This window comes from Abramis brama, assembly GCF_963993115.1.
Source record: "Abramis brama genome assembly, chromosome: 13".
Lineage (NCBI taxonomy): Eukaryota > Metazoa > Chordata > Actinopteri > Cypriniformes > Leuciscidae > Abramis > Abramis brama.
Window position 1 is genome coordinate 11,388,390 of NC_139975.1, and position 22,307 is coordinate 11,410,696.

The following is a 22,307-nucleotide window of genomic DNA, read 5'->3' on the forward strand; positions in this document are numbered from 1 at the left end:
ATGTGTGAATATAGAATATCCAGTGTCAAGCCAACTTTATGCCAGTATTTCACTGGGAATCGCTCAGCGTGAAACTTTGCGTTCATATTTTCCGTAAGCGGACATAAGAGTCTTACGTTACCTGTTCCAATATCTACTATAGCCCAGATAGCCTACAACCCCACTGGTGAGGTCGACTAACAGTTTTGGAGATTATCAATCGACAATCTACTGATATTCCTGCCGTTCCCGGATGTGAAATGTTGAATTTTCTGTCGAATTTGAACCACTGAATTTGTGGAAGCAAATTTGTAAAGCGAAATAAAATGGACCGAAAATTGCATTATTTTCCTATAACAATATGAGACGACACGTACTGTACTCATAGACTAGCCTACATTATTGTATTACATATAATCTGCACACTGACTTAAAAATATTATTGTGATATTATTTGGTGTGATTGTATAGTTAACTTGTGTCATGGTCACTATATTTATTTAATTTAAGCGCGCGCGCCACCTGACAAGGGTGTATGTGACGTCACGTACGGTTGCTGCGCACAGTGCGCAGTTCGTCAGTCAGATCCTGCTAACGGGAGGCCCGAAACCAGCTACGCAAAACATTGCCTACTACAGTAACGCAGCCTTCCAAAACTCATACTTTTTGTATTTTACATCGACTAAATAGACATTTGTCTATCGCCTGCATGCGTGCGCTTTATCAGCGAGCAGTTCGCACAAGTTGACCAGCTTTAACATCAGCCAGTCAATCTGTCATTAGCAAGGTTAGCATGCTAACCTTATGACAGGGTGTATTCGACTGTCTTGAGGTTCACCAAGCGACAAGAAATCACCACAAACGGTGAGAAATTTCATATTTTTTCATCAATACATACATTAGAGGTTAAAGTTAATTCGTTTAGACTTCATCAGAAGGTTGGTAACGTTAGTTTGTTTTAGTGTGGCTGTTTATACAGCAAGCTGTTTGTTTACCGATCTAATTATTCGTGTTAGATACAGTTTTTGTAAAAGTTCATCATTTGTTTGTATTGTTTTTTCTTTAAACGGTTATTATTTACATTTTGGCACCTCCTTGTTGATAAATCAGTTGATACAATATGGAGAATGTTAGCGCTGTTTTAATGGCAATAATAGCAGCCTCCTGGCGCGCATTTAGTCTGTCAGTGTCTATCAGTCAAGTGTCAGAGACTCAGAGTTGACATGTCATGCTTGACGGAAAACTATGATAAAGGATAACACAGACGAGCAAAATTAAGCCGTACACTAAGCAGGAATTTTAATGTAAACGTTTCCTCTTTGATTTATCTATTGTCGCCTTTGCCTATTTTGCAGTTTTGCTTGATTCCTATTGATGCATAGAGTTTAAAACTGAATGCTTAAGAAGCCTCACGAAGAACCAGATTAACATTACATTTTCACTTTTGTGTAAGGTGAGGGGTTTGCTGAAGTAACTTTGGTCATTCATAGTTAGTAATCATCTTAGTTCTCTCTTCAATTTCTTCAAATTTAGAGTGTTTTATGTGGGATAAGCAAAAGGGACATAGAACAGGATGCCAACAGGATACAGGCCTCTTCTGTTTTCTTGTTTTGCTTCTGCATGTGTGCGTGTGTGTTTTTTTTTTAAGCCTGAAGCTCTGCTCGTGATCTTTGTAAGAATAATAAGGGTTTTTTTTCCCATGCCAACTGAAAAGGCATAATATGATAGGAAGTTATCACATGATTGAAAAGGGCAAATGCCTTTAGGAGCTTTGTTCATTTTAATTTCATAATGTTGCATCCTGCATTCACTAATGGCTGTTTTCTTTTCTCAGGCTGTGACATCACTCAAGGTCATCAGTAGAGGCACAGTGGATAAGTTCGGTTCTGACACAGAGGAATGAGTCATGACCTCTGTGGTGATAGTAGATGGAGGAGGGAATATATTGGAGTATGTCACTGGAGATGAGGAAGCACAGCAGGTGAAGTCTGCTCACTCATATTAGAATTGCAATTTAAGGTAGGGGCACACCAAACTGACGCCAAAGAACTAGCGCTGATGAAAGCCGACTGTGTTGCCGCCTTGCATTGGGGCAAAAAAGCTGCACTTGAACACACCGAAAGGACTACAGCTAGCCCGTGTGTTCTGCACCTGCATGTAAAGGAGATATCCATCTATTTCTACTGATAAATTTGTTTATATTCGTCATTTAAAAAGGGAAACAGGCCCTAAACTGCAGGCTGCAGATATACAAACCGTAAACAAAGCAGCACGTGCTCACCGTTTTGAATATCAATCATGCTGATCACTTTCTTTATTTCTGTCTCATGTTATTATTAAAATATTCGCCCAGGAACACTCAGGTAAGATGATGTAAAATTACAACAGCCTTCTGTCTATGCCGTCTTGAGTTCTTTGCTCGCGGTTTTGCTATTATTCTCGTGCACTGACTCATTCACTAAACTGAACAGCCAATCAGAGTTCTCTCTCTCACTGATGGCCCGACGCCGATTCTACAGGCTGAAACGGCCTTAAAAAAAAAAAAACAGACGGCGTCCGACTAGAGCCAACAGTGCGGAACACAAGTCGGCTGTCACTCAAAAAAACGGCAGATCGTCGGCCTGGTGTGTCTCTGGCTTAAAGCGTGAACTAAAATGCACATTAAAAATAGGCATTTTAAGGCAACTCATGGTGTTTATTGTTGTCGTTTTTTTTGCCAGGAGGTTTGTCCTGATGGAGTGGAGCCTGACGGAGAAAAGCACTGTCCTGCAGTGATAGTGGAGCAGGTGAATAGTGCCGATTTGGAGCAGTGCTATGCTGCACAGGTGCTAGTCTATGACGATCAGAATACATACCTGGTGCAGGATGTGGCTGAGGAACAAGTTGTGGAGACTGAGTTGCAGGAGATGGCAGCAGGTGAGCAGTATTTCCACAGTTCACAGAGGATCATATTTCCATGGAAGGAAAATGTTGTGATATATATCTGCTTGGAAGACCAATCTGAGGGTCAAAAGGTGGTCTTGTTTTTTGCCTAACTGAACAATAGACCTAATTCTGAAAACCCAGAAAAATATGATTGCATGGACTGGTAATTTTAGATCGATTTCCCAAATGCGCCTATTGTTTTTTCCAGTTTTCTTTCAACAGCAGGAACAGCTAAAGAGAGACATCTTGTGGTGGTTTGTAAAAGTTATAAAAGACACAAATTAGAAGAAAAAACAACAAAGCTTTTGCTTCACAAAGAAGAATTTGCGTAGGAAAAAAAAGGAAGGCTAGATTGCACAAACATTAAGCTGGATGTAAATAATGATTTTATAATATATTTTCTGTGCTCAGGGATATGAAATACAATATTAACTGCCCAGTATAGTATTGACCTTTTTTTGAAAAGCAGAAAGGGAGCATAGAAAGGCAGTGTAGTCTTTGTAACCGGAGATGAAGAGATACATGGTGCAGATATTATTAGTCATTTTTATGTCAAGAAGTCTGCAGCAGCTGGTAAGACTACTCCGTTTCACAATGTATCTGAACACCAGTTCGATTTACTCTGCAAAGCTTATAAACAATAATGATAATAAAAAAAACCCATAACTCATCACAAGAGTGTATCACGTGATTTTAGGTAATGAGCGCTGGACTCTTGCTAAAGTGAAGGATGCAAAAGCGCTTGACAACCAGGAAGTGAAGAGCTGTCGTTATCCCGTGCGCCAAGTTTAAGTAATATTAAATAATTTCTTGCTATTTCGTTTTAGCGACACTTTTATTTTGTGTTCGTAGAGTAACATGTGGTATTGGTGTTGTGTGTATTTATTACTGTTTGTTTAAAGTCGGTTGGAGTTATGATTTATTCTAGAGGATTGATGGTGGTTGTCAGAAACCAGGAAGTGCGTTTGTTTTCTTTTTTGCGTCTTGGCCACGTTATCTGATATATTGTTTATAACATGATTTACTGTTTGAAAGGGATTTGTGGTAAAGCGTGGAGCTAAAAATGTTTTAATAGTAGCAGTTTAATATTTGTACGATCTGATGGTTTAAATCAGCTAACGGTTCTGTTCTTTATTGTTTTGATTGTATATTAACGCAGACGATAATAAACAGTTTTGTTGCGGGATATTTTTGAAGTATAACGGGTGCGGTTATGCTTTTTGACCATTAAAAGCGACATGCAAGAAATTTGAATTGACTGCTTTTGTTTTTATTTGATTTGCTTGAGATTGTTGTATACAACAACGTAGAAACCGTGTGGTTTTATAAACAAATAACGTTTCGACTTATTTTCTGTGATGTATAGAGCTATTTAAAGACTTTCGCTAAGTGAAATATATCACATTTGATTAAAAATACGCTTGTTGTTGAAGTTTAGGGCGGAAGTGTATAGGCGTTGAGTGACAGGACGCCTGGCCAATCAGCGCGTAGCATTGATTGATTCGTAAGCTGCGGTGTAGCCAATGAACACATCGAAATGCAAATATATTTTGCCTGTACCGCCAATTTTATGAGTTTATGTACATGAGAATATTTATGAACAAAGAATGCTATTTTAATTAAAAGCAAGCTCAATTTCAAATCTTCTGTATTAGTTTTTAGCATCTGTTTTTACACTACAACCTTAAATTCTAAAAGGCTTTTGTATTGTTTAGAACATGTTAAATGATCGTATGTATGGCATTTATTTGTTTGTTTGTATCAGAATCTGCTTTTTTATTTTTTATTGACAAACTTGGAAAACAGAAAACTTTTTTCCTCTTTCTTAGTGGAGGTCTCAGTGCATGATAAAACTATCGAGGCAGCCGAAGCTCTGCTCCACATGGATTCACCATCCAGCTTGCAGGGGGATCGCAGTACAGGTGTGTGATTAAAGCGTGTTCACGGTAACATGTACCTCATATCTTATTTGTTCTTAGGCTTTTTGTGCTGTCCTAACTTAACAAATTACTACTTAACACATCTGTAAATCACATTTGTCTCTCTTTCTCTGCAGAGGAGCTTTTGTCTGAGATGGAGGTGGAAGTGAGAACTGAGGAAATGGGATCTGTTGTCCTGCAGGAGGCGGATTTACTGAAGAAGAAGAAGAGAGGTGAACCACAGTTTTCTTTTACTCCTTTACGACAATTAACTATAGCAACGTTGGGAAATTAATGCAAGTTTTTGTTTATTGCTGCGTACTCTAGTACTTTGCATTTGAAGTGTTAAAGTGCGTAAAGTGCACTTTCAGCTCAATTTCTTAATTACAATTGAAAACTGTAATTGTCTAGAAGAGATTCATTTGTTTTGTGTGATCTTCACCAGCAGGACGAAAACCCAGAACTCCACGAAATTGCTGTGATGGTTCTTTGGATCTGGTCTATAAGAGAAAATCAAAAGACAGCAAGGGTGAGTGTTTCTGTTTGTTTAATTATGCAAGAGAATATTTTTTCCTGGTGCCACAAATTTTAAGTCTTGAGTCTTACAGGCTCAACTACTTACCTGTGGGAGTTCCTGTTGGACCTTCTGCAGGACAAGGAAACCTGTCCCAAGTACATTAAGTGGACTCAGAAGGAGAAGGGCATATTCAAGCTTGTGGACTCCAAAGCTGTGTCTAAATTATGGGGCAGACATAAGAATAAACCTGACATGAACTATGAGACAATGGGGAGAGCGCTTAGGTAATGTTTTGTCTGTTATTTAGATTTATTTAATCAATTGTTCCAGCAGTCTTGTCTTGAATTATTTTTTTTTGTGTGTGTGTGTGTGTGTGTGTAGGTATTACTACCAACGGGGCATTTTATCAAAAGTGGAAGGCCAAAGACTTGTGTACCAGTTTAAGGAGATGCCCAAAGACATTGTTTTCATAGATGATGACAATATGGACGACAGCATTGACGAGGGAAAGCGAGAAACCCCAGCCGCCTCCAATCGCAGCAATCTGAAAGGCAAAGGGACGCCAGTCTCTCCCTCTGCTGCTGTATCTAAAATCATCAATCTATCCTCAGGACAAGATGCCTTTATGACCGTGCAACAGTCACCAGAAAACACAGCAACAGCCCCTGGGTATGGTATCAAAACGTCTAAATTTGAACCTTTCAGCTGCTAATAGTAGGGCCTTACTGCTTACAACCGCACCTATCACAATGTTTTTTGTTGTTGTTTGTTTCCAGGACAATGAGGCTGGCCATGCAGGTTCCTGTTCTCATGACGACACAGGGTCAGAAATTCTCAACAGTAACTGTTAACTCACCCTCCGTCCGCTCATCCATCCTCTCCATGCCCAACTCTGTCACTGGAGGTAACAGCGCTGGCAAAATGGTTCTTCAGGCCGTGCCAACGCTAGTGCCTGCCCAGGGGCAAAGCGGTGAAAGAATCACCTTGCAGCTCATCACCCTTCCCACCATGCCCGGAAAACCCGGCACTCCCATCACTCTGAGCACGTTCTCCCCCGTCACTGTGCCTACCAGCAACACCCAAGTCTTGAAGCTCGCCATCCCCTCCAACATCACCACATCCACCTCCACAGCTCCTGTAACCATGGTGACCTCGCAGCCAGGGGTGACCATGGTGCCGAACGTACAGCCAGCAATGTCTTTACAGGATGTGACTATTATTAAGGTTGAATCTCCTGAGGTTTCCTTGGATCAGACAGTTAACAGTGCTGCAGGAAACATGCCGAGCACACAGACAAACCCCACGACCACACAGAGCTGAGCAAACATCAAATGTCACTGCACTCACAGGAACCGACATCAACACTTGTGACACAGATACAAATGAAATGAGTGACGTAAAGACTGGCTGTCTTCTGTGAAACAGATGAAACCAGCACTACAGCTGAGACGCTTGTTCACTCCCTACACTATAACCACCATGTGTAGCCTCAAATCTGGTTTAGATTTTGGAAGGCCTTTTTTCTTTCTTTTTCTTATAATAATCTGTTCAAATCATGCTTCGTTATAGCCGACCATCTGTGCTGCAATGCTGTAGGAACGAACCTCACTTGGTGCTAAAGTTTGAGAGCAAGTCATGGGTGAAGAGAAACAGCCAAGATGCTCGTTTTGATCACCTGTTAATTTGGATCATAAAAGAATCTGTGCATAGATGTACCTTTGCGGTAGTTAATGATAAATAAAACAAGCAGCCTTAGGTCTGCTTTTCCTATTAAGTCATTACTAAAAGTAATTGATTGTGCTTTGTGTAAATATGATTTATTTTTTATATTTTGTACCAGGAAGTTTTTTTTTTTTGTACAGTTTAAAAGAAACTGTTTTCTGAAGGACATTTAAATCTTCTTTTTTTTTTCTGTTATCTCAGACTTTTTAAAATAATTTCCTTTCTGTGCATTTATCGCTTTGTGGTTTCCACTGCTTTTTATGTTTTGTTTTTCATGTGTACAAAAAAGGGAAAGAATGTCTGATACAGTATGTTGAAAATTCAATATATGAAGCATATATTTTGTCGTATTCTTACCCCAAAAATGTATCCAAGTAGATTTAAATATAGAGAATTATGCAAACAGCTGGCTCAAAGGATCTTTTTCTTTCTTTCATTAATGTGTAAAATGTGCTTTTGTTCATTAGTCCTCACAGGGTTCCCACAGTCATGGAAAATCTGACAATATCAAGGAATTTTAAGTCAATAAAAATGGAATTATATATGTATATGTGTGTGTGTACATATACATACATGCATACAGTACTGTAAAAAAGTCTTAGGCACGTTAGTATTTTTCACACCAAAACATTTCTTAAGCCAGTTATTTTTAGCTTTTGCTATTGCATGTCTGACTCTGTAGGAAATATCAGTTTACATTTCCAAATTAATTTTGTCATTAATTGTAATAATCCAGTGATATTGTTGTATGCACAAGGAGTCTGACAATAGCTGGTATATATGCTCCACATGGAGATCTTTTTTCGATTCTGTCGGATTCCATGAAAAAAGAAAAAACTGACACAGACTAAATCCAGAAGAACTGTGGCAAGATCTCCAAGATGCTTGAAGAAACCTTCCTGCAAAGCTACAAGTACTGTGAGAAGTTTTAGGCACTTGTGTAAAAATGATGTTAAGTGAGGAGGCTTTGACCGTGAGATGGCTGGGACGAACACGCAGAAAGTTTCCTCTTCAACAAAATAAAGCCTGAAACTCGTCGCCAGTCCACCAGTTTTTTTAAAATTAAATTCCATATTTGTAGACAGACAACTCTTACTGCATGAAGCCATGACACGAACCACAATAGATTTTTAAAAGGGAGGTTAAAAATAAATAAAATGCTGCGTGGAGTCATCCAACCAAAATGCGGCGTGAACACAACCAATCAGCTTGTGCAGCGCACAAGTCCCACCCCTGAAAGTTCCTGAACTTTGAAAAAGTACTACCTCGTGAGCAGGGACTATCGGAGGGGGAAATATTTACCCGGAACTTCATTTAGACCCTGGTTCCTGCGGTGTAAACACATCGAGTACCAGCCCAAAGTTCCTAATTCCTGGGGAAAGTTCCTGCGGTGGAAACGCGGCTTTTAACAACGAATGCCATAAATACTTATTAGCTAACTCAAATCAATATTTGCTGTGACCATCCTTTAAGTTTAAAACAGCATTTGTCCTGGTACACTTACGCATAGTTTTACAGGGAGCTTTGCAGGAAGGTTTCAAGTGTCATGGAGACGTTGCCACAGTTCTTCGGTTTCAGTTTTTTCTGTTTCTTCATGTAATCACAGACAGACTTGAAGATAGTGAGATCAGATCTCCGTGTGGATCATACAGACTGGATTATTACAATTAATGGCAAAAGGAATTTGGAAATGTAAACTGATATTTCCTACTGACACACTACAGCAAAAGATATAAATAACTCTTAAAACCATTTTTTGGGGTGAAAATACTAACGTTCCTAAGACTTTTGCACAGTACTGTATATTATTAAGTATGGTCAGTTCTAAAGTATTTCTTCAGTTAGAAATTACTCTCTGTGAATGTGATCTTGATCAAAATTATATAAAGAAAAAAAACTTTATTCAGAAATCACAATTGACAAGGATGGAAATTCATTGGTCAAAGTGTAGGCATGAAGTTTGATCTTTGTAATATCAGTTCAATAACCAAAAAAATATACAACTTTCTCTAAATATACCATATGATATGAGATGCTCTACTGTGGAGACTTTAGTCTGTAGCATGTACAGGGATTACTGGAGAGCACTTTACTAAGTTGTTAACTTTGAACAAAGCCTTGCTCTTTACAAAGCTAATTGGCTCTGAGGGATTCGGGCCAGAATAGGTTGGCTTTAAAGGATGACAATCTTTGGATCCGGATCATAAAAGTTTTCACCTATGCAAGGACAGATTTAAAAGGCAGCGTGAAGTAGTTGTAGAAGTAATTACAATGTTATAATATATAAACGAGTCAGTTCAATATTAGTGTGAATATCAGTAACTATATCAAAACTCAAACTAGAAAGACACATCTGAAAAATTTGTCTTATGATCAGGTAAGTAGCTTATATGCTGGTGACTTTTTAACTTATGAAAAGTTTTAAAAATAATGTTACAAAAGTTTTGTAAAGCTGACATTAGACATAACGATTGTATTCATATCAGATATGGTCAAATGGTTGACATTAACAACTTGACTATACAATTTAAAAAAAAATAATAATTTTTCAGTCTGCAAAGAGGACCATAGGAAACTCACTGCAAAGTGTCAGGAGGACTGATCTACATTTCCCAAACCAGTTCAGCTTTGCTTATCATTAAAGAATGAAACACCACACAATTTAAGTACACTGTTGTTTTGTATTATTGGTCAGTGGCAAACATATTGTTGATTACAGTGCTACTAAAAGAAAAAACTACAGTCAATATAAATATAAACATTCTTTCACTTATGGAACCGTTTAATTGAGAATGTGCGTCTTCCTGAGATCATCCTTTAGCACTTAATAAATTACAGTATATTGCACAACCTCTGTATAACAAACAAGAGCATGATAATTATTAATCTCTAAGGAAACTAATGTGCACAGGGGTGCATTAAGACCTACATAAGTAGGTAAAAATAAAGTTTATGTGAATAAGATAATTTACATTCGGAGCAATAATACAGATAATGCATTCTCACATTCAGACAATAGATTCCTATTGGAGAGCACTAGTGATTGACAGCTACATGAGCCTATGAGGCTGCTGACTGAAGCTAAGGTCACACACCAGTGACAGATGATCAGAGGGGTAATGGTACGATGGAAGCCGGTCCGGCCCGATCTGCTCTTCGCTCGGTAACCTGAGCACAGCGTCCACCTGGAACGCTCTTTCCGAGTACCAAATGTAGTCCAATGTGGAGCAGCTCTCTCCGCTGGGCCGGATCTTCCAGCTGGTGTAGGGCGGCTCAGTGGTGCCGTCCTCGCTCAGACACTTGTAAGCGCTGTCTAGCCCCAGCGGAGAAGTCATAAAGCGCCTGTACACTTCCTCGCTCGGCTCCGCGTTAAAGTCCCCACATACCACCAACGGAATTCCCTCTTCGCTTTCCCCAACCCTAGTCCGGTTTTCCTGATCCATCTCTGGGTATGACTGTGCGGTTATTTCGCGGAGTTGCTGGAGGAGATGAGCACCCTGTGCACTACGAAACGCCTCCCAGCCGCTCCGCGCTTTCAGGTGCGTCACTGCCACGCAGAAGACTCGACCTGTGAGCCGGCAGCGAAGCGTCGCCACGACGGCCACCTGGTTGGTTTTGAGCATCATGGCGGAGAGCCTGAGGTGAGCGGTGTGGAGCAGCTGGAAGCGACGGCGGTTGAAGAACAGAGCGCATCCGTCGGGGCCGTTGTTATTGAGGACGTCCAGGCAGGGAGAGCACGGCTTGGGGCAGAAGCTGCTCTGGTAGCCCAAGCTGGCGAGCACAGGCTGGAAAGTGTCGAAGTAGTGGTCCACCTCCTGCAGGCACAGCACATCCGGCCTGTAGGTGAGGATCTCTTCCAGTATCAGATACTTCCGCTCAGACCAGTTCAACGCCTCTATCGGACAGCGCACAAAACCGTCCTTGCCCTCACCCAGAGCTACAGATACACAAGAAAAATTAAGAATGTTTATGTCACCTTTTGAGCATCATATGGTAGCATTGCAGTTAAAGGTGAAGTGCGTTCAATCCTAGATTCATATAAAGATCAAGCAAGGGGTTTTTAAACTGGGGCCGCAAGAAGGTACTAGGGTCTCCTCAGGAATTTAGAAAAATAATAATGATTTTTGGCTGTCAAAGAGGAATCAAATACATGACATAAGCAGACAGACTGTACCTTGTGCTAAGATGTTCCACTGCATGATGCGGAGGGGTGCGTTCTGCAGAGGGCAGGCTCTGGTCATAGTAAAGCCTCGGTGGAGTCGAGGGGGCCGGTTCCTCAAAACCTCCTCGCACTCACGCAACAGTGCGTCTGGGTCAGCCTGCTCATACTCGTAGTCGTCAGGATCCACATGTGGGTCTGACAGTGCAGCGCTGCTCAAAGTCTGGGCCAGAGTACTGAAGAGTCTACTGCTGCTGCTACTGCCCATCTGACACACTGCAAACACACACACACATACACAACATGTTACACACACTCTGGCATAGTTTTAGAGAACAGTTTTTGGAAAACTTTACAGATTCATAATAACATATAGGTATATTATAGGTGCTTTAATTGGACTAAATAAATCATTTTTAGTTTTTTGCAGTTCACTTTAAAAGTCCTGCAGTGTGACAAATACATTTTACAAACATTGCACATAAAATCAAATAATATGAGGACATAAATGCTGCATGTAAAATACATATGCGAATTAGTTAAAAAATAGTTTTGGATTACTCGGCATGTTATAATGCAGAAACTGCCGTCACTCACTTTTAGAAACACAGTACACAGTGTGTGAAAGAAGACACTAAAACCAAACAGGAGCCAATGAAGATGTAAATAGTAACAGTGTAATGCACTATGTATGACAATATAAACCAGTAGCATGATGACAGCACATGGTAGTCATTTAAAGTGCAGATAAATTAGGCCCAAGTACTGTCTGTTGTTACAGGATGTCTTATATAATATGCCGCATGCCAACAAAATATGCACACTTCATACAGCTTGAACAAAATTGGATTGTTATTTGTTACCTCACAGTGTATTGTTTAAATGTGGAAAAGCACTTTAAAGGCATTGATAAGTTCACAAGATTGCATGGTTGATTCTTTTGGGAATTAGAGAGATGTCTGTGACTGTCTGCATCTGTCTGGGCTTGTTTTTAGTCTTCAAAATAGTTACGAATCACCTATTAACATTCTTGCAGTTTGTGCATGTTTGTTGGCTTGTATGCTATCTCTATAGACAATATTTCAATAACCTCATTAGCAAATCAAACCTCAATGGAAACAAAGACATTGGATGCTAGTTATAGATAGTTCTGTAAATTATTCATCTTATTAATGTAAATTATTCATCTTATTAATGGACAATGGGTTAACTGCATCCAGTGGAAACTGCCGTCTACTGTCTGTCATGACAGACTCACTCACAGACGCAATATCGAGAACAAACTGCACTTATAGGGAACACTGACTGATCTTACTGTGAACAAGAAAAAGCAATCTTTATTAGTGCTCAATGTTTGCACGAGAATCACTATTACTGTTGCTCATATATAATAAACTGGTTACACTTTATAAGGTGTCTTTTTAACACTGTAATTATATATTTAAGTACGGACTAATATTAAGTAACTACTTGTACTTACTATAGGGTTAGGATTAGGGTTTGGTTTGGTTTAGGGTTAGTAGCATGTAATTATGCATAATTTATAGATGACACTGTAAAATAAAGTGTTACCAATAAACCTTTTTTTAATTCATCCCTTGGTGCGTATTAACAAGCATGTCTGATACCTCAAATCATGTAGCTTGTTAAGGAGAGGTTTTCTATTACTTTAATAAGCAACTCCCAACTCAAGTCAAGACACATTTTTTTTATCTAGCAGAGAATAAAAAGGTTCTCGTTTGACTCATTTGACTTAGACCAGTTAACAACCACTTAGCAAACACCCAGAACACTCCAGCAACTGCACAGACACATACTAAAAAACACTTAGAACACCTTAGCAACAACAGCATAGCATTGTTCACATTTGCCATTGTCTTGGCAACCACAAAAAAACACAGTAGAATCAGGAGCACATTTTGCATAACTTTCATCTTAATCTAATATTTACACTACCATTCAAAAGGTTTTTTTTTTTAAAAGAAATGGATACTTTTCTCATTGAGGATGCAATACACTGATCAAAAGTGACAGTAATTAATATTATATATATATATATATATATATATATATATATATATATATATATATATATATATATATATATATATATATATATATATATATATTAAAATAGTAAACAGTTATTTTAAATTGTAACAGAATTAAACAATATTAGTTTTACTGTATTTTTGATTAAATAAATGAGACTTAGTGAGCATAACAGACTTCTTTCATAAACCACTACTGACCCCAAACGTTTGAACATTAGTGTACTTATATTTATAGTGTACTTATATACTTAACTACACTTAGTGTAATTATGTTCATTTAAATACTGATTTCGATTAATTTATCTCATCTTACACATCTCATCTGATTCATCCTGTTCCACCTCGGTCTCCTCCTTTACCTCCACAAGAAAAATACATACTTCCAATGTCTCTCTATTTATATGTATGTGGTTGTTTATGTCTTCGTCATATCGGAAAAGCATAATCTTGGTATTATTTATATGTGACAAATAAAGATTTTCCATTTATTAATGGAATAGTCAAGTACTGAATAATCAGGGCTGTTCATGGGTGAGGTTGGTCATTGCTTAGTAATTGTTTAAACCACACAGCACCCATAATTTAAAGAAACAAATTACTTTTTAAATTCGTAGGTCACATTAATCTATTGTATCAGCATTAAAAAAATCTGATTTGTCATCTTATTTAATTTAAAACTCACCATCTCTAGACACATTCACTGTAACTAAATCGATGACTATTCAATGTCTATGGTCCGTACAGTCACGTTCTTAAACATTTAGGACTAATATTAGTCTAAAACACTTAGGAACATGCATTTCTTTTAAAACTACCTCTTATTTTTTCCTTTTCCACTGAATGTCTCCGATGCATGCAGGTCAACTAAAGGCACAATCTTCTTCACTTTGACTTTGTGGGAGTCCAGGACTAATTCAACGATGATCCAGTATCCGATCAGTGGGTCAGTGAAAAATACAAGTTGGTAGACAGAGAGAACACTAGCATCCACCCTTTGAGCTCTTTTGCTTTCGTATGCGAAGATTCTGGGGGCTGTGGATGTGACCGTGTGTGTATCTGCGTGTGTGTAACTACACAAAGGGGTTCCTGAATGAACCAGTATGTCGGTGCTTCCCCTACCATTCATTCTGAACAATGACTCATTTGAAAATCACGAGAGGGACTCGATGCATGCCTACGCATACATGTGCACACAGCCATGCACGTGGGTAAAGAGAACCGTTCAGGCCTAATTTAATCTATGGATTGAGGAAGACCGTGTGGCTCATTTGTCTGTAATATAATAAGGTCACAATTTTTCACTGACATTTTACAGTAAAGTTCAATTTGTTAACATTAGTTCACGCTTTAGGTTTCATGAACGAAAAACGAAAAACACTTTTACAGCATTTATTAATCTTGGTTGATAATAATTTCTGCATACTGTTAAAAGTTTTTTGTGTTTTTTTTTTAGAAATTACGCATTAAAAAGACTGACAATAAAGACTTTTATACTGTTACAAACATTTCTGTTTCAGATAAATGCAGTTCTTTTGAGCTTACATTCATAAAAACAACCCTGACATTTTTTTGCAGTTTCCATAAAAATATGGAACAGCACAACTGTTTTCAACACTGATGATAATAAGTGTTTTTTGAGGACCAAATCAGCATAAAGAGTGATTTCTGAAGGATCATGTGACACCTAAGACTGAAGTAATGATGCTGAAAATTCAGCAAGGATATTTTAAAATATATTCAATTCTAATGAATCCACCTCCCCCAGCTCCCCCTGCCTAGACCTGCTACAGGATTTATGCATGTCTATTTTTATGCAGCAGCAGCATATCTTACATGCTTACGGCAAAGGCCATCGCTAGCGGTGCGAAAGGTGGTGACGATTCTAGGGGCCCCCGAGCCCCGTATTCAATAACATGCTAAAACTATTCCAGTTGTCATTATTGAAATGACATTTAAAGAGAAGCTTCACCTTGGACCAAGACCGTAATCAACATAGACATTGGGAGAAACACACACCCCAATATTTTGTCTAGTAGTCAATAATCATGGATTTTTCAATGGCTGATTTTTTTTATTTTGCCTTTGGGCCATGCCAATGTTGAATACTTGCTTACATCCTTGCCTTGGAAACTATGGTGCATATATTTGCTGGGGAAAATACCATTCTAAATCCAAACTGTACAATGTAAAATTAAATACTATGAGAAAAAATTATGTGGACGTTGAAGATCTCAAAAATGAAGTTTATTACAGCATAGCAGTGGCAAGGTACACGAAGCACCTTGGGTTCACCGGCGTCAGAATGAACCCAGAAGATCCAAATCTTAAACCTTTTATCCTGTTACAGTTTACAAATCTTAATGTAAATGAAGTCGCTTTTGTTGTAACAGCTGTGGTCTGTAAGTTAATGAAGTTGAGACACCCCATTGTCTGAGAAGGTTCTCTTTTCCACCAGCAAAAGAGACAACCTTTTTCCCACACCCAGTCCATTCTACAACTGACTACCATTTGCATCTTCAGTGGTGAAGAAACAACATAACTTGACTTCCTTCATCTCTATGATAATTAAGCCATTTTGGGGATGAGCTCTTTCTAAAATATATTTTGGAGTGGAATCTGGGTTGAGGCAGACTACATTTTCTTACTATACTATACCTCACTGTTAGTGTTAATACTCCCACAATTGCTGGAGCTGCTTTTACTTGCTTATTCAGTCAAAATTACATAACATCACTGTTCCCAGACCTTGTCCTGATCCAGGTCAAATCCCTTACACAAGAGCGGTCCTACAGGGGGCTTTGTTCACACAGAGCTATCACTTTTCTGTTTGCTGGTTAACAACAGCTTTTGGTTTAGTGCTTGTTACCTTCCATCTTTTCATAAGCTAAACACAGACATTAACATTGTGTCCTTACTGTTTAATGCTACAAGGAAACTGCACAAATGATGCAGTTTGATAAATGTAACACAAGTCAAGAGCACATATCTCACTCAGATAAGCAAGGAAAAACTGTTTAATATGGGGATCGAACCCTTAGGACCTGTATATGCTGCACTGTTTACTGACCTTTAGCAGGACTATCAAGTTTCCTTGAACACACTCTAATAGATCCAAGTACAGAACACCAAACTCAACAAACAATATTGACAAAAACTTAATTATATATAGAAATTTTCTTAAAACAAAAACTGTAATACAATCTAAAATCTCTTTAGCAGCGTTGTTGCTCAAACTAATAAAAATAATTTCTAAATAAAGCTAAAATAAAATATAAATATTAGATTAAAACTAAAAATGAAATTAAATAGATAAAATATCAAATTAAACATAACAAACTTCAATGGAAACTAGAAATGTTGCAATGGCATAGTTGTCAACGAACTGAAATAAGTTTAAGTTATACTAAAATCAATCAAACTAAAGCTGAAATAAAGAATAAAGCTAAATGCAACTTAAAAACTAAAACACTGCTCTTCAGTGACAGATTTGTTAGACAATTAAAAAGCACACTTTAACTTAACAAATGCATCTGAATAAAGACCTTTATAAACGAAATTAATCAACACGGTTATTAGGGATTTGGGATTAGGGATTTGAAACTACAGTATGTTTCCACACCTCAGGATGTAACGTTATGTGACAGTCATCACTCCCACTTACTGTACACGAGTCATTAGTTGTGGCATGACATGAGGGCCACGCTATGATGATCACAACTAACTTACATTCTTTAAATTTAGGCACGTGTCTCTTAAAGGTGCCCTAGAATTTGAAATTGAATTTATCTTGGCATAGTTAAATAACAAGAGTTCAGTAACGTTACATGGATATTGAGTCTCAAACACCATTGTTTTCTCCTTCTTATTTAAATCTCGTTTTCTCCGCAGTACTCTCACACTGAACCACACGACCAAACAAAAACTGAATTAACTGAATTTACTGTCTCAAAACCGAATATGAATATTCCTTTGCTTTTCTAGACAGAATTTAGTGCGTCATATGAGCATAACTAAGTTACTTGGTTGTTGTGAGACACAACCGCAGTCTTAGCAAAGGAATCTGTGATTGAATCTTAAATTAAATTACCTTGTAAAGAACCGAGAAGAACGGGTGAGGAGTTGGACCTGGTTGGAGAAGGATGAACACAGAGTCGTGAACTCGGAAGGCTGCTTTCCTTCAGAGGACCGGATTTCTTGGGATGTGTCCCCAGTGATGACAGACAAACTGCGGCTAAGTCTCGATGAAACAGCGATGAACAGCGCCGGGCGGGATGCATTATCATTCTTAGGTTGACAGACCCAGAACCTCGGTTTAAACTGATTCACTCTAGCAAATTATGGTATTGGATACGGAAGAAATAAGTTTACTAACCTATATAACACTTGTAAAATACATTTTGGACATTACTTAGACATGTCTTTTCGCTGTATGGAAAAATGCCGGTAGAAGTGTCGTCATATTCCAGAGTGACACGTGAACTATATTTTGATAGGGGAGATTAGAAGATTGAGTCTTCATGTACTAATAAAATCACATAGTTTATTGAGTCATTATACATATGAAATCTTAATGCTGTGTTTAAGAGTTCAAAATTTGAAACAAATTCCAAATTCGTTTAAGGAAAGATACAAAATAGCAAAAGTTATAACACGACATTCACCTACACACCAGTGAATGGTTTAGCCCTATTGTCAAAGGACAGCCCGTGCCTTTTCCGAAGTAAAAGCCGGACAGTGGGAGGGACTTAGAGCTACTCCCGCCAATCAGAGCCGAAAGTGCTGAGGCGTATGGAAATTTGAATATATCGTCATCATTGACGCACATTGTACGCGTTTCCAAACGCACATATACCATATTTGGTTACACATGATTTTCTTGAGAATTACCCGGTAAGAATAATCAATCGTAGCCTACCTTTTAGGTTTAACAATGGCCGAACTTATTACAGTTTTAATAAAACAAAATGCCATCGCTCTGTTAAAATATGTCTATCTAAAATTCGTGTGTACAGATTGACTTTGCAGTGGGAAATGAAGGAGGACAGATTGCTCATTGCTGCATGATAAAGAACCCATAAGCATAATGTCTTTACATATCCTTTAATGATCACCTGAATGACCGTAGGTTTAATTACTGCACTGTTTATGTCAGCAGTGTTTTTGCTCATGAACCTAGTATTGATTAGATGATAACAGCAGCATGGCTGACTGCTATTTTTAGACAAAATGACTCTTCAAAAGGAGGGTTTCACAAATGACATCGTGTTCCAATAAGACAAGGTCATACTAAACCTTTGAACCATTAGTGGAATACATGATTAAAGTTGAAAAGTAAATAAACAATAGAAAGAGAAAAAAACAATCATTAACAGAACAGGCTTTTAGAAGGTCAAAGGTCATGTATGTCTAACACTACAACGTGGCTAAAAGTTCACTGAGGTAAAAGGTCGTTTTGACTTTTAGGGGCCTAAGATTAGGGTCTTAAAAAAATACTTGTAGTAAGAAAATAGTTTTCCATAATACAACCCCAAATCAGAAAAAGTTGGGACACTGTACAAATTGTGAGTAAAAAAGGAATGGAATAATTTACAAATCTCATTATCAACTTATATTTTATTCACAATAGAATATAGATAACATATCAAATGTTGAAATTGAGACATTTTGAAATGTCATACCAAATATTGGCTCATTTTGGATTTCATGAGAGCTACACATTCCAAAAAAGTTGGGACAGGTAGCAATAAGAGGCAGGAAAAGTTAAATGTACATATAAGGAACAGCTGGAGGACCAATTTGCAACTTAGGTCAATTGGCAACATGATTGGGTATAAAAAGAGCCTCTCAGAGTGGCAGTGTCTCTCAGAAGTCAAGATGGGCAGAGGATCACCAATTCCCCCAAAGCTGCGGCGAAAAATAGTGGAGCAATATCAGAAAGGAGTTTCTCAGAGAAAAATTGCAAAGAGTTTGAAGTTATCATCATCTACAGTGCATAATATCATCCAAAGATTCAGAGAATCTGGAACAATCTCTGTGCATAAGGGTCATCCAATACTGGATGCCCGTGATCTTCGGGCCCTTAGACGGCAGGAAGGAATGCTACTGTAATGGAAATCACAACATGGGCTCAGGAATACTTCCAGAAAACATTGTCGGTGAACACAATCCACCGTGCCATTCGCCGTTGCCGGCTAAAACTCTATGGTTAAAAAAAGAAGCCATATCTAAACAGGATCCAGAAGCGCAGGTGTTTTCTCTGGGCCAAGGCTCATTTAAAATGGACTGTGGCAAAGTGGAAAACTGTTCTGTGGTCAGACGAATCAAAATTTGAAGTTCTTTTTGGAAAACTGGGACACCATGTCATCCGGACTAAAGAGGACAAGGACAACCCAAGTTGTTATCAGCGCTCAGTTCAGAAGCCTGCATCTCTGATGGTATGGGGTTGCATGAGTGCGTGTGGCATGGGCAGCTTACACATCTGGAAAGGCACCATCAATGCTGAAAGGTATATCCAAGTTCTAGAACAACATATGCTCCCATCCAGACGTCGTCTCTTTCAGGGAAGACCTTGCATTTTCCAACATGACAATGCCAGACCACAATCTGCATCAATTACAATATCATGGGTACTGAAATGGCCAGCCTGCAGTCCAGATCTTTCACCCATAGAAAACATTTGGTGCATCATAAAGATGAAGATGCAGCAAAGAAGACCTAAGACAGTTGAGCAACTAGAAGCCTGTATTAGACAAGAATGGGACAACATTCCTATTCCTAAACTTGAGCAACTTGTCTCCTCAGTCCCCAGACGTTTGCAGACTGTTATAAAAAGAAGAGGGGATGCCACACAGTGGTAAACATGGCCTTGTCCCAACTTTTTTGAGATGTGTTGATGCCATGAAATTTAAAATCGACTTATTTTCCCCTTAAAATTATACATTTTCTCAGTTTAAACATTTGATATGTCATCTATGTTGTATTCTGAATAAAATATTGAAATTTGAAACTTCCACATCATTGCATTCTGTTTTTATTCACAATTTGTACAGTGTCACAACTTTTTCTGATTTGGGGTTGTACATAAGGAATAGATTTAGGTCTTGACAACTCATGTTTGTTAATACGTATCCTTCATTTTGCTCTAATACTGATGTGGAGGATCTATAAACTGGATTATTGGGGGTCATTTTATAAAATGTATTCGAGACAAATATAAAAAGTTCACTCAGGATGATCCAGAATTTGTCATTAAATTTGCCTCATTTGGAGCCACCTGATCAGCAAAAATAAGAAATCCTGTGAAAAGACTGTCAGTCCAGAATGGATCAAAAAACAGTCCATTTTGTTCTGAATAGAAGATCTGAAGCCAGACCTGATCTCCTTTTTGCAGTCTGAGTATTGTTGATCCTGAGGCCACATCGTAATTTCCTGTGTTAGCGTCAAATGTTCTGATCTTGTACTGGCCATTTTGAACAAGCCCAATTGCCAGGTGTTTGTTAGCCAACGTGATGTCATATGTAAAGTAATACACACCAGGAATTACACAGTTAAACTTGCCACTGGTGGCATTGTAATGACCACCCTCGTTCATTAAAATCCGGTTAAAGCGAATGGGCGTGCGTTCCTTGGGATAGCTCTTGGTTACCGCTACAGAGAAAGCAGATCGTGCCTCTGTTCCACAGTCACAGCCCCCGGGGGCACCAGTTTCCCCCTTATTTCCCACCTCTCCTTTGATCCCAGCGACTCCAGACACACCAGGTGCCCCACGCACCCCTTTTAGGCCCCTTGGCCCCGCCTTCCCAACAAGTCCTGGGCGTCCTTGTTGTCCATGTTTTCCAGGGTTCCCAGGACGACCCTGTTCACCTGACATGTGAGAATAAATATTCACAAATTTGTACCACCTAATCTGAAACAACTCACCCATTGTTTGTTTTTTTAAATCCAAATGTGATTTCATATTTATACTTAAATATATTTTAATGTGACCTTGAGCTACATAGATACTATAGATAAACAATTATATGAATAAAAAAAAATTCAATCAAAATTAATACATATGAGGTAAAAAAAAAAAAAAGGAAAATATAATTTTACATTTGAATACTTTGAATATTATTTTTCATTAATGGTATTACAGCTGCACAATATACAGTACCTGTCTCTCCCTTCTCTCCCCTGTCACCATCCTTGCCATCCTGGCCATCAACACCTGGCATCCCCATCTTGCCTACGCTACCGCTGGGACCTGCTGTACCTGGACTCCCTGGAGGACCCTGAGGGCCTGGTAAACTGCAGCTAAGCTGAGATGAATGGATGGTGAAGTTGCGTCCCTTCTTGGATGAGGCTATAGTCACAGAGAACAGAGACAGCAGGCAAACAGCCAGTGGTAACTGATGCATGATGCAGCTGTGCCTGCAAACAGAGCAGATGGGGCCAGATTTGTGTTCTGGGGAATTTCCATGGATTTCCTGTATACACATATAAAGAGTTGTGCACGGAAACAAGCACCAATAATCACATTATATACATGCATGTTGTGAATAATGCAGTTATTAGTAAACATTTAGGTTTTAATTAGGTTGTAAATCTAAGTAACTGACCAAAGTACACAATTTAACAACACATTTAAAGCATGCATTGGAAAAAGCCCTCACCAGAGGAATGAGATTTGCGTAGCAATGCAAAGAAAAGGTCCAGCTGCACTTTAGGCTAAATCAAAAATAGAGAATATAAACAAGGCTTGTGAAACGATTGTATCTTACATGTCCTCCACACAACTTTGCAAGCATCCACCCAGTTTTAGCACTGACATGCTCTGCCAGATAGTTCATCCATGATGTAATTGAACAAACTGTGGGAGGGGATTCATTTGAAAACGTGTCAGACTTTCATACTTTAGTTCTGCAGGCCATAACACAATGAAAAATGGCTTAAAACTACAAGAAAGAGCTGTGTAAAGTGTGCCTTCAAATACTCCCAACACTTCTGAGTATTTGCGAAAGAAATTTGGCATGAATTGCATGTTGAATAGA

At 38.5% G+C, this 22,307-nt stretch overlaps 3 protein-coding genes across 8 annotated transcripts; 1 reads left to right on the forward strand and 2 right to left on the reverse strand.

Annotated features, from left to right (window-relative positions):
- The first annotated feature begins 499 nt into the window (after positions 1-499).
- elf2a (E74-like factor 2a (ets domain transcription factor)) lies at positions 500-7,467 on the forward strand. 4 transcript variants are annotated; one of them, XM_084133469.1, is made up of 9 exons: positions 500-843; positions 1,814-1,960; positions 2,700-2,895; positions 4,734-4,826; positions 4,961-5,056; positions 5,269-5,352; positions 5,432-5,624; positions 5,722-6,009; positions 6,117-7,467. In XM_084133469.1, the coding sequence occupies exons 2-9, from the start codon at positions 1,886-1,888 to the stop codon at positions 6,658-6,660; spliced, it is 1,569 nt and encodes a 522-aa protein (XP_083989595.1). In that variant the 5' UTR covers positions 500-843; positions 1,814-1,885; the 3' UTR covers positions 6,661-7,467. The 4 variants fall into 4 exon arrangements, with proteins under 4 accessions (XP_083989595.1, XP_083989596.1, XP_083989597.1 ...); XM_084133470.1 differs by having other exon boundaries at positions 5,272-5,352; XM_084133471.1 differs by lacking the exons at positions 500-843; positions 1,814-1,960; positions 2,700-2,895 and adding an exon at positions 3,625-3,696.
- Positions 7,468-9,723: 2,256 nt separating this feature from the next.
- Positions 9,724-17,963, reverse strand: nocta (nocturnin a). Its single transcript, XM_084133964.1, has 3 exons — positions 17,363-17,963; positions 11,237-11,497; positions 9,724-10,999 (listed from the first exon to the last, which is right to left on the reverse strand). Exons 1-3 carry the CDS (start codon positions 17,556-17,558, stop codon positions 10,113-10,115), a joined length of 1,344 nt encoding a protein of 447 aa, XP_083990090.1. The 5' UTR covers positions 17,559-17,963; the 3' UTR covers positions 9,724-10,112.
- Positions 17,964-18,360: 397 nt separating this feature from the next.
- c1qtnf2 (C1q and TNF related 2) lies at positions 18,361-22,128 on the reverse strand. 3 transcript variants are annotated; one of them, XM_084133966.1, is made up of 3 exons: positions 21,930-22,092; positions 21,431-21,687; positions 18,361-21,138 (listed from the first exon to the last, which is right to left on the reverse strand). In XM_084133966.1, the coding sequence occupies exons 2-3, from the start codon at positions 21,672-21,674 to the stop codon at positions 20,501-20,503; spliced, it is 882 nt and encodes a 293-aa protein (XP_083990092.1). In that variant the 5' UTR covers positions 21,675-21,687; positions 21,930-22,092; the 3' UTR covers positions 18,361-20,500. The 3 variants fall into 3 exon arrangements, with proteins under 3 accessions (XP_083990092.1, XP_083990091.1, XP_083990093.1); XM_084133965.1 differs by having other exon boundaries at positions 18,367-21,138; positions 22,038-22,128; XM_084133967.1 differs by having other exon boundaries at positions 18,367-21,138; positions 21,431-21,743.
- Between the last annotated feature and the right edge of the window lie 179 nt (positions 22,129-22,307).